At 44.9% G+C, this 15,697-nt stretch overlaps 1 protein-coding gene across 3 annotated transcripts in view; it reads left to right on the plus strand.

Annotated features, from left to right (window-relative positions):
* The window catches only part of hivep3b (HIVEP zinc finger 3b), a 38,442-nt gene extending 23,615 nt beyond the window's left edge, over positions 1–14,827 (plus strand). For 2 of the 3 annotated variants that reach the window (XM_029450701.1, XM_029450700.1), the window contains 8 exons: positions 1,975–4,351; positions 4,633–4,922; positions 5,434–7,494; positions 8,255–8,400; positions 11,703–11,878; positions 12,356–12,457; positions 13,228–13,838; positions 13,994–14,827. In XM_029450701.1, coding sequence (XP_029306561.1) covers positions 2,320–4,351; positions 4,633–4,922; positions 5,434–7,494; positions 8,255–8,400; positions 11,703–11,878; positions 12,356–12,457; positions 13,228–13,838; positions 13,994–14,650 — 6,075 coding nt within the window. In that variant the 5' untranslated portion in view covers positions 1,975–2,319 and the 3' untranslated portion in view covers positions 14,651–14,827. The remainder of the gene's footprint in view (positions 1–1,974; positions 4,352–4,632; positions 4,923–5,433; positions 7,495–8,254; positions 8,401–11,702; positions 11,879–12,355; positions 12,458–13,227; positions 13,839–13,993) is intronic. The other variant, XM_029450702.1, reaches the window with a different exon arrangement.
* Positions 14,828–15,697: the final 870 nt, after the last annotated feature.

Raw genomic sequence — 15,697 nt, forward strand, 5'->3', positions numbered from 1 at the left:
ATACACACTCAACAGATGATCGGCCCTCAGCAGATGTGGGAGAACGTGGAGATGGAGCCGAGAATCTGTCAAGTTGTTTCCAAGAGGAAGACTGATTCTCTTTCTTTTTCCCCCCACTGTAAACTGGCTCTAATGAAGGCTGACTGTGCAGAGTGTTGTTTTTTTTTAGACATATGGAGAGAGCAAAAGTGTGGCTCATTAAAAAAAAAAACTGTCAGTGCTCCCTTGCCACCGCTGGCACCTTGAGCTGCAGTCTTCTGCTGTTTATTCAGCCACTGGATCACTGATTCAGTCTTTTTCTATCATCCCCACCTCTTCTCGCGTCATCCTGCACTCTTTTTTACTCCTACTTCATATGCATATCTTTAATATCAGCTATACATTTTCTATCTCTCACCTCCCTTCAGTCTGTTTCTGCTCTGTATCAGTACCGACCCCTTGTTATCTTCTCTCTTGGAACGCTCTTTACTGTCAGAGGTGGTGCTCGCTGTCTACACCATCACAGAGATCTACAGCTGTGAGGTGAACACATGCAGCGTCCTCCTTCAGTGAGCGCTGACCTGCAGAGTTTGACAGAATCTGGAGGGGGGGTGGGGTTGGTTGCAAGTAGTGTCAACGTCTTAGGCGATAATTGATGCTCTGGATGAGCCTGTGCTGGGACTGTCAGCAGTTGGGCATGGCTGCTCAGTGAAAATGTTATGATTAGCCCCATCCATTCCCAGAATGTGTTTTCATTGGCTGCGATACAAGAATCCTGTTTCTCGGGTTTGAGACGAGAGAGTGCAGGATCTGTAGTAAGTGGGGAATATTACAGAACATACATCTTGATAAAAGAGGAGATTTCATCGTGCCTCCAAGTCTCTGTGATCAGCTATATTGGCTCCTCATAAACACAACTCTGTAGTAGTGTGAGTGTGGGAAATATTACAGTAGATCTGTCTTGATAAAAGTTTTCACAGTGCCCTTCCACAACAGGCTTCATAACAAGTATCCACTCTTGGCCACACTGCACCCTGGTGGCTGTATAACAGCAGACTGTGAGGGGCGTAGGCTGAAACCCAGTCGCTGTCAAGTCCCTTTATCCACTAAAAAACAGCACCCCTTCCATTTACCCCTTTTAGCTTAAGTGCCAGATCAGATAAGCATAGTTTATATTTCCAACATTTGTTTTGACTCCTTGCCCTAACACTGTGGTCTCCTCTGCCCTGAGCTGCTCGGACTCCTGCAGAGTGGGCCAGTTGTGGGTCAGATATGAATCAGATGTGTCTGTATGGAGTAGAAGTCTTGATTTGAAGGGAGTCTAAGTTTTAAGGAAGTGTTTGTACAATATATGGACATGCACATACTAGATGCTTGTATGCTCAGATCACCATGCCAATAACAGAATATCTTCACCTCACATTTCTTGATAGATTTACAGTAGTTGTGCCTCTGTCTCCTGAATCACAGCACACTATCTGCATATTTAGGGTTGAAGCCAGGAGAGATGAGAGCAATAACATGTTGATGATGCAAAACCTTGCTAATGTTCTCATTACAACACTGACCCCGCTCAACACTACGCCAGGAAATGTAACCCTATTTGTCATAGTGTGATATGTGGGGAGTTTGATAATAAGACACTAATGATTTCGGCCTGCTGCCCTACCAACATAACTCTTTTTCAGACTGTATGGCTGACTTTTTGGAAACCCTTAGGACGTCAAGAAGCTTAAATAATCTTCACATGGTTCGGTGTGTTTTGCTGTGCTGTTATGCAGCAGAACAGGACCTTTATTTTGTGTTGATGCTTTTATTTAGAAATCTTTGTGTTTCTGTTTACATTGTAAAGTGAAGAGGTTAAAATAGGGAATATTTTTCCAGTACTTTTCCATGCTGTACAACCTTTTCTTTTTAAGAATCTAATAAATGTGCCTCGAATGTTTCCACTTTTGTACAACTCAGTCCTTCCTCTCTTTTTCTGTGTTTCCTTAGACCCATTCAGAAGCTGAACGGCTAACACTCTTGACAACCAACAAAGGAGATGCAGAGAAGACCTTGGGAGGGCTGTTAGAATGGCTGTGGCTGGACAGAAGCAGAACTGCTTTGTACAGAGACATGATCCATGTTTACCTGCAACCGTGCAGCTCCGGGGCACCTTTTAATGATGCCTCATTTGGTCCTCTTTAATAACTCTTGGCCCACGGTGAAAAAGGCCCTCCGTTGTGATTTACAATTGTTGATGTTCCCCTGCCTCTGACCACTCCGCTGCCATGCGGTTATCCCCATGAGGCTCCGAATGCCCCTCCTTGTGTGTCTGTGAGGCCTTCTCCCCACTCTATGGAGGCTGAGCCCAGCCGTCCGGCTGATGGGGAGCGCTCTGGAAGGCAGGAGCAGCAGCATGAGACAGCTGAATCCTCTCTAGGATCTTGTCCACCTCAGCAGCCCAAGCAGCCTTCTAATCCTCGCCCTGTACACAGAGCCTTGGGTCGCCTGCAAAATCGCCAACCCAAACGCTCTGACCTTCTGCTTCGGTTACAGCAGCAGCAAGCAGTAGCATGGCAGCATTCAGACAGCGCAGGTCCCTCAGGAGGAAGCTTTTTCTCTCCAGCTCCCTCATCAAGCTCATCCCTCCCATCTACTTCCTCCACCCGGAGTGAGCATGGTCATGGGGTCCCATCTCAGTCCAGCCAAGAGGGCCAAGAAGGGGTCAGCTCACCCAGAAAAGGGGAGAAGAAACCTCCAAAACCAGGGAAATATGTGTGCACTTACTGCGGCCGTCCATGTGCCAAGCCAAGCGTTCTTCAGAAACACATCCGCTCCCATACAGGAGAAAGACCCTACCCTTGTGCCCCCTGTGGCTTTTCTTTCAAAACCAAGAGCAACCTGTACAAGCACCGCAAGTCCCATGCCCATCGTATTAAAGCGGGCCTGGCGTCCAGTCGTGATGAGACCAGTTTGAGTGGACCAGAGGGCAGTGGCGTCGGAGAAGACCCAGAGGAACACACAGAGGGAGAAAGCACTGAGTCTGAAGAAGAGACGGGCCAACACAGAAAATCCTCCTCAAAAGAGATGTTGGGCCAACAGAAGAAAGGTGGTAAGGAACCGCTGGGAGGCTCAGAGGATAGCCAGAGGCCTGAAGACTCCCAGGCTGTCAAGCAAAGGCTGGCACTGAGGCTTAGTGAAAGGAAACGTGGCCCCATGGCTTCTCCAGATGACCCTCCTTCTTCCCTCTCCACCTCATCTTCTTCCCTAGGCCCTGGCAGTAAAGGCAGCACAGAGTCTGGCTACTTCTCTGGGTCAGGCAGCACTGACCTGTCCCAAGTTAGCCCTCCCAGTGCCAGTGCCAAAACCTACGCTGAAATTATTCTAGGGAAATATGGAAGGCTGGGAGGGCAGCAGCGCAGTCCTCATCAGCAACAGCCTCATTCTTCACTTTCCTCATCCTCAGGAATGGAGGACAAGAGCCTTCCCTTTGCCGTACCCAAAACCCAAGTCATAGAACACATTACCAAGCTTATCACTATCAATGAAGCAGTAGTGGACACCAGTGAGATTGACAGTGTGAAGCCCAGACGCTCCTCTCTGTCCAGGAAGAGCAGCATGGAATTGCCTAAATTTACCACCCCTAAAGATCCCTACACATTTGATCCCAAAAGAGAAGCCCCTGGCCCCAGTGGTTTGAAGCACCTCCACAATCCTGAGGCAGATCCAGCAGGTACCCAGGAGCTGTCAGGGGGGCATCTGCTTAGAAGCCACTCAATGCCATCCTCTACCAGCCAAGGAGAGCCCCCCACCTCTGGCACCATGTCTCCCAGACATTACCGTCTCTGCCAGTCATTCGATGAGCAGCAAGCAGTGGAAGCAGAGATGAGGGTTGGCCATGCCCAACGTATGCTGAAGCGGCAGCCTGCCATAGAAGTTCCACTGGGAGCTGAGCTCATGCTGGAGGAGGCCAGCCCTGCTTCCTCCTCCTCAACCAAAGGCGCTGAACAAGCCCAACAGCCACAGCAACAACAACAAAAACAACATCAACAACAACAACAGCAAAAGAGTTCAAGCTTGTTTGAATGTGAAGCATGTGGGGCCCACTTCCAACACAGTGAACGCTACGAGGCCCACAGAGGCACATGCCCTGGACAGCAAACCCTGGAACAAGAAAGCAGGGAGGCAAGTAAAACATGCAGGGAGGATCGCCCCCAGATGATGATGCACTTTAAGTTTCGAGCGCTGGCCATGGCGGTGAGGAAGAGGAGAAAAGAGGAAAGTTTGGAAGAAGATCCTCCCAGCCCTGGATCTGTGGCCATGTCAAGCAACTCTGCAGGCGTCATTCCTGAGCCAAGCAGACCAGAGAACAGCCAGGCCCTCTCAGGTTTGTTTGTGTATCCTGCAGATCAAATTATAACCTAACATGTGTTAGCAATACATTTATTTTCTGTCATGCCTTTGTATTGTCTTTTAACATCTGAGAAACCTGAATAGCTAAGAAAAATATAGAAATAACATGTCAATATCTGCGTCTACATCATTAAAATAAAGCAAAGAAAACAGAAAGGAAAAACTACTGTGTGAAATTACAGTACACTACAGATAAAGGCATGTACACCAAAATAATATAATGGTAGTTAATTTGTTTCTTTGGTGTGTTTCTAGGTGTTTCTTTTCAGACTGAGCCAAAACAACAGCAGCAGCAAGACAGGAAGGGTGTGTCTGTCATCCAACATACAAGCTCTTTTGAGAAGCAGGAGAGTATATCCATGGAGAGTCAGGTACCAAACCTCAGAGAGAGTCAGCAAGTACAACAACCCGAGCCAAAACCATCACCCTCTACTTCTCGCCTCATCCGCCAGCCAAACATCCAAGTGCCAGAGATCTTTGTTACTGTGGAGCCTGATGCTGACATGCCATCTGTGTCGCCGCCAGTGACGGCATCCTTATCCAAGGTATATGATTATTTTAAGTGACATTAGGCTATATATATTTGTACATTTTACACAGATTGTTAACCTTTCTTTACATAACACTAAGCTACACCACATCAAACTCTGACAACACTGGCACTCCTCTCTTCTCACTCACGTTTCCACTGTTCCGGCAACAAGTCACATGACACAATAACAATTAGACCGCATCAAGCGAAAGGTAAAGAAAAAAGTTGTATTCCTCTGTAGGGTCCTTTCCATAATGTTGTCAAACACTTATAATAACTATCTGAGCATGTCAGTGGCACTTGTACTGGAAATACATTGCCCAAAGGATAACATTGCAGCCCGTTTAGGGTCATGCTCCTCACTGGACCAATTAAAAAAATTGTATTCATTAGTCACTTAGGCACAAATATTGGAAAAAAGAAAAAATGTATAAAGTTACCCTTTAAGGGTGTATTTAGCAGGTGAGCAGTCAATATCTCTTAATTTTACACCTAATATGAAGTAAACTATTTATCTGTTCTAGGAGGCGGAGAGAGTGGAGGAGTTTCAGTGGCCTCAGCGTAGCCAGACTCTGGCCCAGCTCCCTGCAGAGAAGCTGCCACCAAAGAAGAAGAGACTCCGCCTGGCAGAAGCAGCCCGGTCCTCCGGGGAGTCTAGCTTTGAGTCTGTGCCTCGCAGCCCCAGCCAAGAGAGCAACGTCTCCCACACTTCAAGCCCTTCTGCTTCTTTTGAGGACACAGCACGATCCGAGCCTGCCGTTTGGGCCTCCTGTAGCCAGAGCTCCCAGATGTTGATGGTGCCATCCGCTTCCTACCAACACCACCAAAGTCACAAGGAGATGAGGCGCTCAGCCTCAGAGCAGACCCCAGCAAGCCCCCAACAAACAGAGCAAATCCCAGAGAGCAGAAGTAAATCATTTGACTATGGGTCACTGTCTCATCAGCAGTCTGCCTCCTCCTGGAAAGAAAGGAGAAAATGTCTCCTTGTGAAGCATGCCACCTTGGGGGAACCTGAGCAGGACGAGGGGTCCAGCATGAGTCACCTGTCCAGAGCGGAGAGTCCAAAGCCTGGGCCTTCCCGCTCCAGCCACCCTGCTCTCATTTCAACAAAGGCAAGCTCCCGGTTCAGCTTGGACACCACAGGGAAAGCCCTGCAGCTGTTACAGCCGCAAATCTTTCCGCCCACTCATGATGTTCTCTCTTTGCAACAAGCATTTCCCCCAGGTTCGCTATCCCAGCAACTCCCCGACAACACAGTCATCTCTGAAGTACTGTCCACCCAAATTATCCATAGAGCTTTCTTACATTCACCAACAGCCCCTCCACCTATACAGATGCACCCAGCACAGATACACATGGCAGAACAGTTGGGTATACCGTTCCATCAGCTTCCTTCTCTAGTTCCTCTCCAGTTCTCTTCCAGGATTAGAGCTAATCAGGCTCTGTACTTGCCTTTTCCTCCGAGACTTACTGCACATGTTGCTTCCCCTCCCACTACAGAGAGCAGACCCTCCTTCTCTCCCATGTCTTCTGCCCTTACAAACCAATCCCTTGTAAGAATCTCTTACCACCACCCACGGCCGGTCATCGCCACATGCTTGGCACAGCTTACACCAGTAGTCTCCCTCGTGGTGCCAGTTCGCCTCCAGACCCATATACCTACCTATGCCAGTGCTATGTATACCACCCTGTCCCAGATTTTGGCATCCTCCCGGTCACAAGAACCCATTTCTTGCACAGCTATGGTCATCATGGGCCAGGTGGAGCGGGACAAACTGCAAAGGTCGTACTTGAAGGTCCCCTCTCCAGACATCAAGAGTCTTCTTCCCCTGTCTCTGCCCACGGAGCTGGCCTCAGGATCTGGGGAGGGATACGGTCCACTGGGAGCTGGAGGAAGTAAACGCATGCTTTCTCCCGCAGCCAGTCTGGAGCTCAGCACAGAGGCCCAGCGTCACCAGAAAAGGGTAAAAGAGGAGGAGGAAGGGGAGCAACATAAGGAAGGAGAGGAGGAGGAGGAGGAGGAGGAGGAGGAGGAGGAAGATGTAGAACAGAAGGTAAGACAGGAGGAAGAAAGTACAGCCACTGGGAGAAAACTGGAAGAGGGGGAGAAGAAACAGCCAGAGAAGGTGGAGGTGACAACTGTGAAAGTGGAGGGGGAGTCAGAGCAAGTACCAAGGACACATAATTGGGAGGAAAAGAAGAAGGAGGAGAAGGAGGAGGAGGAGGAGGAGAAGTCTACTGACAAGACAAGTAAAAAAAAGGAAGGGGTGCCAGTTGTGGAAGAAGGGGTTGAAAAACCAACTACCCCTTCATACCCCAGCCTCCAAACCTCCGCCTCAGTCAACTGGTGCTACCTGAACTATGTGAAACCCAACCCGTCTACCCTGAGGGACCCCCGCAGCTCAGTTTATTCTACCTGGAGCGTCAGTGCTCACAACCCCAACTTGCCGGGCCTCAGCACTAAAGTGGCGTTGTCGCTGCTGTGCTCTAAACAAAAGCACAGCTCAGAGACGTACACCATGGCCATGGCCGCAACCAGAAGCAAGTTGGCCCCTGCCAGTAGCAGGACTCCACGTGTGTCCGAGGTAAACGGAATCACAATTTACACCTAATGCATTTATAGGTAAATGAAGACCACTCTGTTTAAGAGACCTTCCGTAGAATATAATACTATCATCTTTTTAAACAAATCTGTTGATTTTACATATAACTCTATTAATGTGCTTAAAGGAATACTTCACCCACAAAAGTATCCTTTGTATATCAATTGCTCACCCCATTACCTTGAATTCATGAAGAAAACTTTGTTTTTCTCACATACCTCCATGGTGAACGGAGAATCCAAAAACGGAGAAAAGTGTCGATGAAGTAAATGGGCCACATTTAACAGCAGCAAAACTATATCAAAATATCCGTTTACAAACTCTCACACAACTCGTGCAGTATAATCCAAGCCTCATTTATCCAGTTGTACAATATGCTCACTAGTTCCCGAAAACGAGCATTTTCTCTAAAAACCTTACTATTTAATAAGTAAACAGATGTTTCGATATAGTTTTGCTGTTGTCCCCATTTACTTATTTTCATCAAGACTTTTCTGCATTTTTTGATTCTGTTTCACAGTGGACGCATGCGAGAAAAACAACGTTTTCTTCAAGAATTCAAGCCAACACGGAGTGAGTAATTGATATACAAATGTTCATTTTAGAGGTGAAGTATTCCTTTAAAGCGGTACTCCACAATTTTACACTACAATGTCTGTTTAGAGGTCTTGGGGAGTGCAATAAACAGTTAACATTTTATTTTAAGTTGTTTTGAATTTTTCTATGTGTGTCTTGAGTGTAGGTACATGCCACCCCACCCAGCACCCTCACTAAAGTAAAGGATCAGCGGCAGCATGACAAGGAGGAGAATAAAGAGATGAGAGAAGAGGAAGAACCCTCCACCTCCAAACAGAGCGAGCCCCCTCGTGTTCGTATCTTTGAAGGCGGGTAAGAACATCTTTTAATTCAGAATTCAATATTTGCAAATAATTGGAGTGCCTCATTACACAAGTAATCTGTTCTTCTGTCGCAAACCAATGCCTGATGACGGCAGAACAGCAACTAGGGAGAGATGAGAGAGTGCAAAACAAATTATTGTAACAGATGGGAGGCAGTGGAATCCGCAGGGACTTCATTTGTACCTGTAGCCAAGCTTTTTCCTTTTATTGCTGGTGTGTCTGTGTTTTATAAATGTTAATTTGGAGAGATAGCTGTGTGTGTGTGTGTGTGTGTGTGTGTGTGTGTGTGTGTGTGTGTGTGTGTGTGTGTGTGTGTGTGTGTGTGTGTGTGTGTGTGTGTGTGAGTGACTTTGTGACTTTGTGAGACTCTCATTAATACCTTTTTTTACGGTTGCATAAGTAACTAAGAACACAACAGAGGAACAGTATGAAGCAATCTGGAAGCAATCAGTATCATAGTCATGATTGGCATGTTTGTGTGCAATGCATGCATGTGTTTGTCTTTAAACCTGCACGCATTTGTACACTTTACTGCGTTCACATATACACATATTTCTGCTTTTCCATAAATGTCTGAGTGATTTTTTCCAGAGCAGCCTCTGTTCCTTCCCAGGTTTGTGTTTAGAGCTGAAAGATTCCCCAGGTCTGTTCACATTGAAGCAAATATAAGAAATAGATAAGAATAAAGGGGAAAACAGTAAAAGATGGATCAATGTAAAATGCTCCCAATTAAGAATTTCAGAACACAACTATTGGGAACAAGTTTTAGGTAAGAGCTATTTAGGAATGGTATTTGCTGTGTGCACATTTGAGGCCTGTGTTTTGTGTTAATGTGCACACTGATTGAGTGTGAAGGAGTTGTCTGCCTTACAGTAGATAAGGCACTAATTACCCGTCTTTATCATTTGCAGCCATGCATTACACACATTCAGGGAGTGCATTTTCATCCATAAACAGCCTACAGCTTTCTCCCTTCTTCGCGTCATCTGTTTCCATCACACAAACCCTCCTCCTTCTGTTCATGCTGTCTCTGTCACTCTGGCAGCGCTTCCACTTTTACTTACCTATGTTTTATTTTCTCTTCATTCCTTTCCAACCTCCTCCATGTCCTCTGCTGTGTTTCCTTTTTGCATGCAAATAAGCACAGCTCCTCAGAATGTTTTGTACCCTGACTCTTTTGGGACTCATTATTTCCATCTCTCTTTTGTGAACACTTTGTAATCATGACTATGTGCCACTCATTTTATCCTGGAGAACAAGCAACACTTTTTTTTTATGAATGTGCATCATGTTTATTTTTCAGTGACTTGCACAATTTCACCCTGATCCCATTTTAGAGATCCCTTTAAAATAGAAGAATGCAGGGGTCTCTAGAGTTCATTAGTATCACACAGCTAAAGAAACAGATATTGGATCAAGGCAGCTTTCTTTGAAATTCTTAGCAATTAAGCATATTAGCATAGCTGCTCCTTCTTGGTGGCAGCAAAGGTCTGTGGAACATCAGCTGTAATCCCTCTTTAGCGAGCACAAGCCGAACTGTCTCATTTTAGATTCTGGTAGAACATGCAGATTGATTTCCATGGTGTAAGTGATTATTTGTCATGACACTTTAACCACAGTGGGGAAATGGGCATAGCCAGTTTACAGTACGTGTCAAAAGGATTAATTATGTCCAACTCCTTTCTGGCCAAATAGTGATTGAAGTATGTTCCAGTACCTGCGGTGTTGCCTTTTACTTTTATTCAGTTGTCGCTGCTTTGAAATTCAGTGGCCTTATCAATCAATCACACCCTGGTTGAAAGCGTTATTCTCTCCACCAATCTGCCATGGCGGCTGTAAAGCTACAGCACAAGCAAGGGCAGATTGTCGGTTGAGACGTACTGCTGATTCAATGCTCGATGTGTGAAGTGCGACTTCTGCCTTGTTTTTACTGAAGTGTGGGTGGATATTTTTAGCAGTGGCAAGAACTACATGCCAGTAAACAGTCAGCAGATCCTGAATGAATACAACATAATGACATTGTTGAGACTATTTTACAGTTGTGTAACAATTTGTTATGATTTGCTGTTGCTGGTTCTGTTATACAACAGAGAACATTCACAGCCTGGGTTCTTGTAGTTGTGGTGCATAGACTGTAATTAAACACAGTCAACACACATTGGATGTTTACAATTCAGAATAGATTGTGACAAGTCATTCAGATGTCAAATGTCTGTGGTCCACTGTGTCCACAAATAGCCTTTTGGTAAACATCAAGATTGCATATAGACGATGTTTTTGTAGACTAGACCTAAATGTGTTGCTTGATTTTTATATATATGTCTATTTTAGGTTGTTTGCCATAGCCAGGCTTCCCTTCCCTCTCTTTAGCTTCTGCTGTTGTTGGCAGGGCCGCCCGATCGCAGCAGAATAGCTGGTATTCTCTGTGTGCACAGGGTGTAGTGGAGGGAACAGACAAACCCTACTGGGGTTTTGGCGGGGCTTCCCCAACCCGCCTCCATAAAGAAAGCCTTGTTTCCCAGTTTCCGTGTGTGTGTGTTTTGTGTGTAAGCGTATGTATGTATTTGTGGCTTACACAAACCCACATCCATATTCATTAATAAAGCTGCACTAATCAATATTCAAATCCGATACGGTCGTAGACATCGTCTCTCAACTCCGTTCTCGCGTCTTAAAGTTTCTAATACGACTGTAAGCAATGTGCGGTACAGGGCAGAGAGAGTCTTTGCCAGGATATCTGCTGTCTACACAGGAACACCAGAAATATTGGCTATTGACCCCAGAGGCTAACCTGTCGTCAGACTGGTAGCCGTTGAGTTCCAAGATTGGTTATCACCCAACTCTTTAGGTACCCTCACCTCTATAAAGTATTGTTTCGTTTTCTAGCTTGTAAACATAGTGAAGCATTTAGCAGCTAAAGCGGCAGATATTTAGTTGATGGAGACCAAAATAAAGCTAAAATATTGAATTGAATTCATTATTGGACTTAAATTTGCAAGGCCAGAGACACCAAGTGACCAAAAATCTATTTATGCAGCTTTAAAATGCAATTTAATTAAATTAAATATAAATTTCACAGAGGTTGGTCAATGAAGAAGCTAGGTATTTAAGCATTCAGCCCCTGAATATACCACACAGTGAAATCATGGGTATACATGTATATGAAAGGAATCATAGTTTGTGATTTTGTGTTTCTCTCTCTCTCTCTCTCTCTCTCTCTCTCTCTCTCTCTCTCTCTCTCTCTCTCTCTCTCTCTCTCTCTCTCTCTCTCTCTCTCTCTCTCTCTCTCAGGTATAGGTCCAATGAAGAGTATGTTTACGTGAGAGGTCGCGGCCGGGGCAAGTACATATGTGGAGAGTGTGGCATTCGCTGTAAGAAGCCTAGCATGCTGAAAAAGCACATCCGAACGCACACCGATGTCCGTCCGTACATTTGCAAACATTGCAACTTTGCCTTCAAAACCAAAGGTAAGGAGACAATTTACTAAGTAAATGAAGACATGATTTGTATTGCTATAATTAGCATTATTAGTAAGAGTAAGAGTAAGAGTGGTGTGATGAATGTGATATTCCCGGCAGTAGGGTCGTTAAGTACGGCACAGATACGGAAACTAGGCATGATTTCCAATGTTATTTTATACTATTTTAATTCTGCTATTTTTAGAATGGTACTTCAGATTCATTTACATCAACACTGATTATTGTTCTGTAAATGCTCTTATTCTGTCCTTGTACTAATTGTTATGTTTTTGCTGTGAAGCACTTTGGGCTGCAATTCTTGTATGAAAGGTGCTATACAAATAAAGCTTATTATTATTATTATTATTATTATTATTATTATTATTATTATTATTATTTCCATAATCTACTTTATTTTGCCTCTGTTGTTGCAATGTCCTAATTTTCCTTGCCCTGTGTTAATGTGCTTTTCTTGTTCCTTCCTAGGGAACCTTACTAAACACATGAAGTCAAAGGCTCATGGGAAAAAATGCCAGGCAATGGGAGTATCTGAGTCATCACTGGACGAGCCAGAGAGCGAGGAAACAGGTACTTAAGAGGGGATGGGGAGGCATCTCACATATGTCCTATCCGCTGTAGAGAAATATTAGTACACAGCTGGATGAACTTCTGCCTCTGAAGAATTGTAGCTGCTCAGCACTGACAGCTTATGCAACACCATGTTCTACTCTCCTCCCTTTGGCCTTGCATAAGAAATATGAAAATGTAGAAGATGAATGAATGAAGAATACAGAGCATTCCACAGTCTCCTGATGTGGTTGCGGCAGTCTAGCGAGTACATCTTTTTCTCAAGGATGTGTAGCTGGCATATGGCAATACGCGTTCCAACACTTACATCTGCCTCAAAGCCATCCACCTCACGATCTCCTCCCTAACCTTCCTCTGCTCCCCCGTCCCCCCTCCCCCCCGCCATCTCTTTCTTGCTGACAGACTACACTCATCACAGCCAAGGACGTGCCATTTAATCCGCCGTTCCATTCACAAGGCTGTTGAGATAGTTTGTGAATAGAGGCATGGTGCTATTTAATTAGATTCCGGTCTTTTCATCCTCTTCGTATTCTATTTATAGCATGGGTTTGATGGGTGGTGGGTGAGGTTTGTGGGAAACATACAGCACGCTGTCCTAACCCTATAAGCTTGTTCCTGAAAATTGTTCTGTTAATGTGTTTTTCGTGTCTCTTTGTGAGAGGATTTTTAGTCACGACTTTGTACATTCAGTACAGGAGTTTTAAAATGTACAACATGGATGTAAAGGGATACCATTTGTTGTATGTTTTTTTCTGTGTCTGCACAAACAGCAGGAAGTGACGAGCGTGTGTGTGGCTCAGAGGACCAGGACGAACATCAGTTTTCTGACGTGGAAGAGTCTGAAGACGATGACGACGACGATGACGATGAGGAAGAGGAGTCCCACGACGATCAGCCCTCCTCCTGCTCGTCAGACACACACCCATCGACAGGAGGGCGTTCCAGCTGCAGTAGGCGCTCGCAGCAGGGCACTCCTGACCCCGAGCACCCGAGCCCCAGTCCCACCCCGGGTCAGGAGCCCTCCCAGAGGGCAGTTTGGCCCAACAGACGAGCCGCATCTCCAGGCAGCAGGAGAGCGCTGTTCTCCCGGCGGGGCTGGAAGGCATCGCCGAGAACCTTCTCCCCCAGCCTTGAGAGCTGTTCCTCCAGCAGCAATCTCTCCCCCCGTCTAGAGCTGTCCTCGCCCAGCCGACACATCTCACCCTCCCCTGAGAGAGGACCATCTCCCATCTGTCCCATTTCTCCTCTTCGTCCCATTTCGCCAAGCTGCTACCGGTCGTCACAAGCTCGGACCCCTCCCTCGCCGCTCGGGTTACAGCACAGGAGCCCTGGATACCTGCCGTGGGAGAGCCCTGGTACAAAAGGTAGTCATGTCAAAGCGGTGAGTCTTTTTTATTTTGTATTAGTCTGCACAGATCTGTGCTTATACATTCAAACTAAGCAGCCACAATGTATTTCCTCTGCACCTTCCTCTCAGTGTACAGTAACCTGTGTACAGACAGAGCATGAAATGTAATGTCTTTGCTCCCTCTACAGGTGAAAAGAGGTACAGCAGCAGCAGAGGGGTCAACATTGCCCCAATCCAGCTTGTTTCCACCTGCTTTCCGTCTTTCCACCTGTGAGGGTTATCCTGGACACCAAACAGCAGACAACATCTTCAGCCACCTTCCCATGCACTCCCAACAAGCCAAGCTCCCCTATCTCATGATTCCCATTGGAGGGATCCAGATGGTACAGGCCAGACCTCGGTCCCACCCTACCACCCCCTCATCCCCAACGTCCCCCCCCATAGAGGGGCCGTCATTGGCTAGATTTGAATCATATTGGGGCGGGACCCCCAGAACTCAAGGGTTTAGGACTCCTGGAGACGTGCAGTGGTCAGAGCATCAGGCAGCAGCAACCAGCCAGTCAGGGCGATGCTTTCTCAGCACAGCACTAACATGTTCCAAACCGGAGTTGGAGACCACAGACTCAAAGCAATATGGCAGCTCGCATAGCTCCGCACAGACTCGCAGGCCTGCTACTGAGACCACCAAACACTGCGTCAGAGACAGTTCAAGAGTACCCCTCAGTCTAGTAGCCCCCCTAACCTTGCATGTCATTGGACAGCAGCCGGAAGGGGAGGAGCCACCGTCTGGTGGTGATCAGGTGGAGGTGGGAGCTAAAGGGGACTCAGCCAGAACAGACACTTAACAGTGTCTACACCTGGATGCATCATGCATCCTATTTTGCTTTATTGGTTGCTACACTTTTCTTGTTTTTTTATTGCTTCATTTTTATACAGTTTTCAATACTATTGTTAACTTAAATGTTTGTTCTTTGGCAATATTCAGGTTTGTTATAAAAATGCACTTTTACTTTGTGAAAATAATGTCTATATATATATATATATATATATATATATATATATATATATATATATGTATATGTATATGTATATGTATATGTATATATATATATGTATATGTATATGTATATATATGTATATGTATATGTGTATATATATATATATATATGTATATGTATATATATGTATATATATGTATATGTATATATATATGTATATGTATATATATATATATATATATATATATGTGTATATATATATATATATATATATATATATATATATATATATATCCTCCTGTATCTCTATTGATACTGGTAATCTTAACGTCTGTTTAAATATATGTAAAAGGAATATAAATACATTTGTAAATGACCAAAATCTTTAATCAAAAATAATTCCATTTTTTGTTTGTCCAAATTTTGTCCAGTATTACTCAAATTGTAGGTAATCGTGCCTTTTCTGTCCAGGTTTGTGTTTCGAGATGTACAGTACAGATAGACAAAGAGAAGGCTGTAAAATTTTATATCCGCTTTTTTTGTGTTGTTCAGGAGGGTTAATATTTGGTGTTTTTGATTGTTTCTGTTCTAAAGGCCATTGCTTTAATGCCAGGGTAACAGAGTCGCATCGTGGTGGTATTGAAGGAGCAGCAAAAGCGTGTCAAAGGAAATGCACTGAAGTTCTATTTTTTATTACAAAGGATTTTAGATTAGAATATATCTCTGTACAGGGAAGAGCGTTTCTTATTTATTGTTATTTGATGACAATGATTATTGTTTCAAGGTTGTTGTTTTTTTTAAACTTTTTTTCTATTGGAAAGAGGATGTTTTTTGTTACATCTGTGTGTCTTTTCCATGATGTTCATGTGACTTGAATCGGTGACAAAGATGGGG

The sequence above is a fragment of the Cottoperca gobio genome, chromosome 16, assembly GCF_900634415.1.
Source record: "Cottoperca gobio chromosome 16, fCotGob3.1, whole genome shotgun sequence".
In the NCBI taxonomy this organism is placed as follows: domain Eukaryota; kingdom Metazoa; phylum Chordata; class Actinopteri; order Perciformes; family Bovichtidae; genus Cottoperca; species Cottoperca gobio.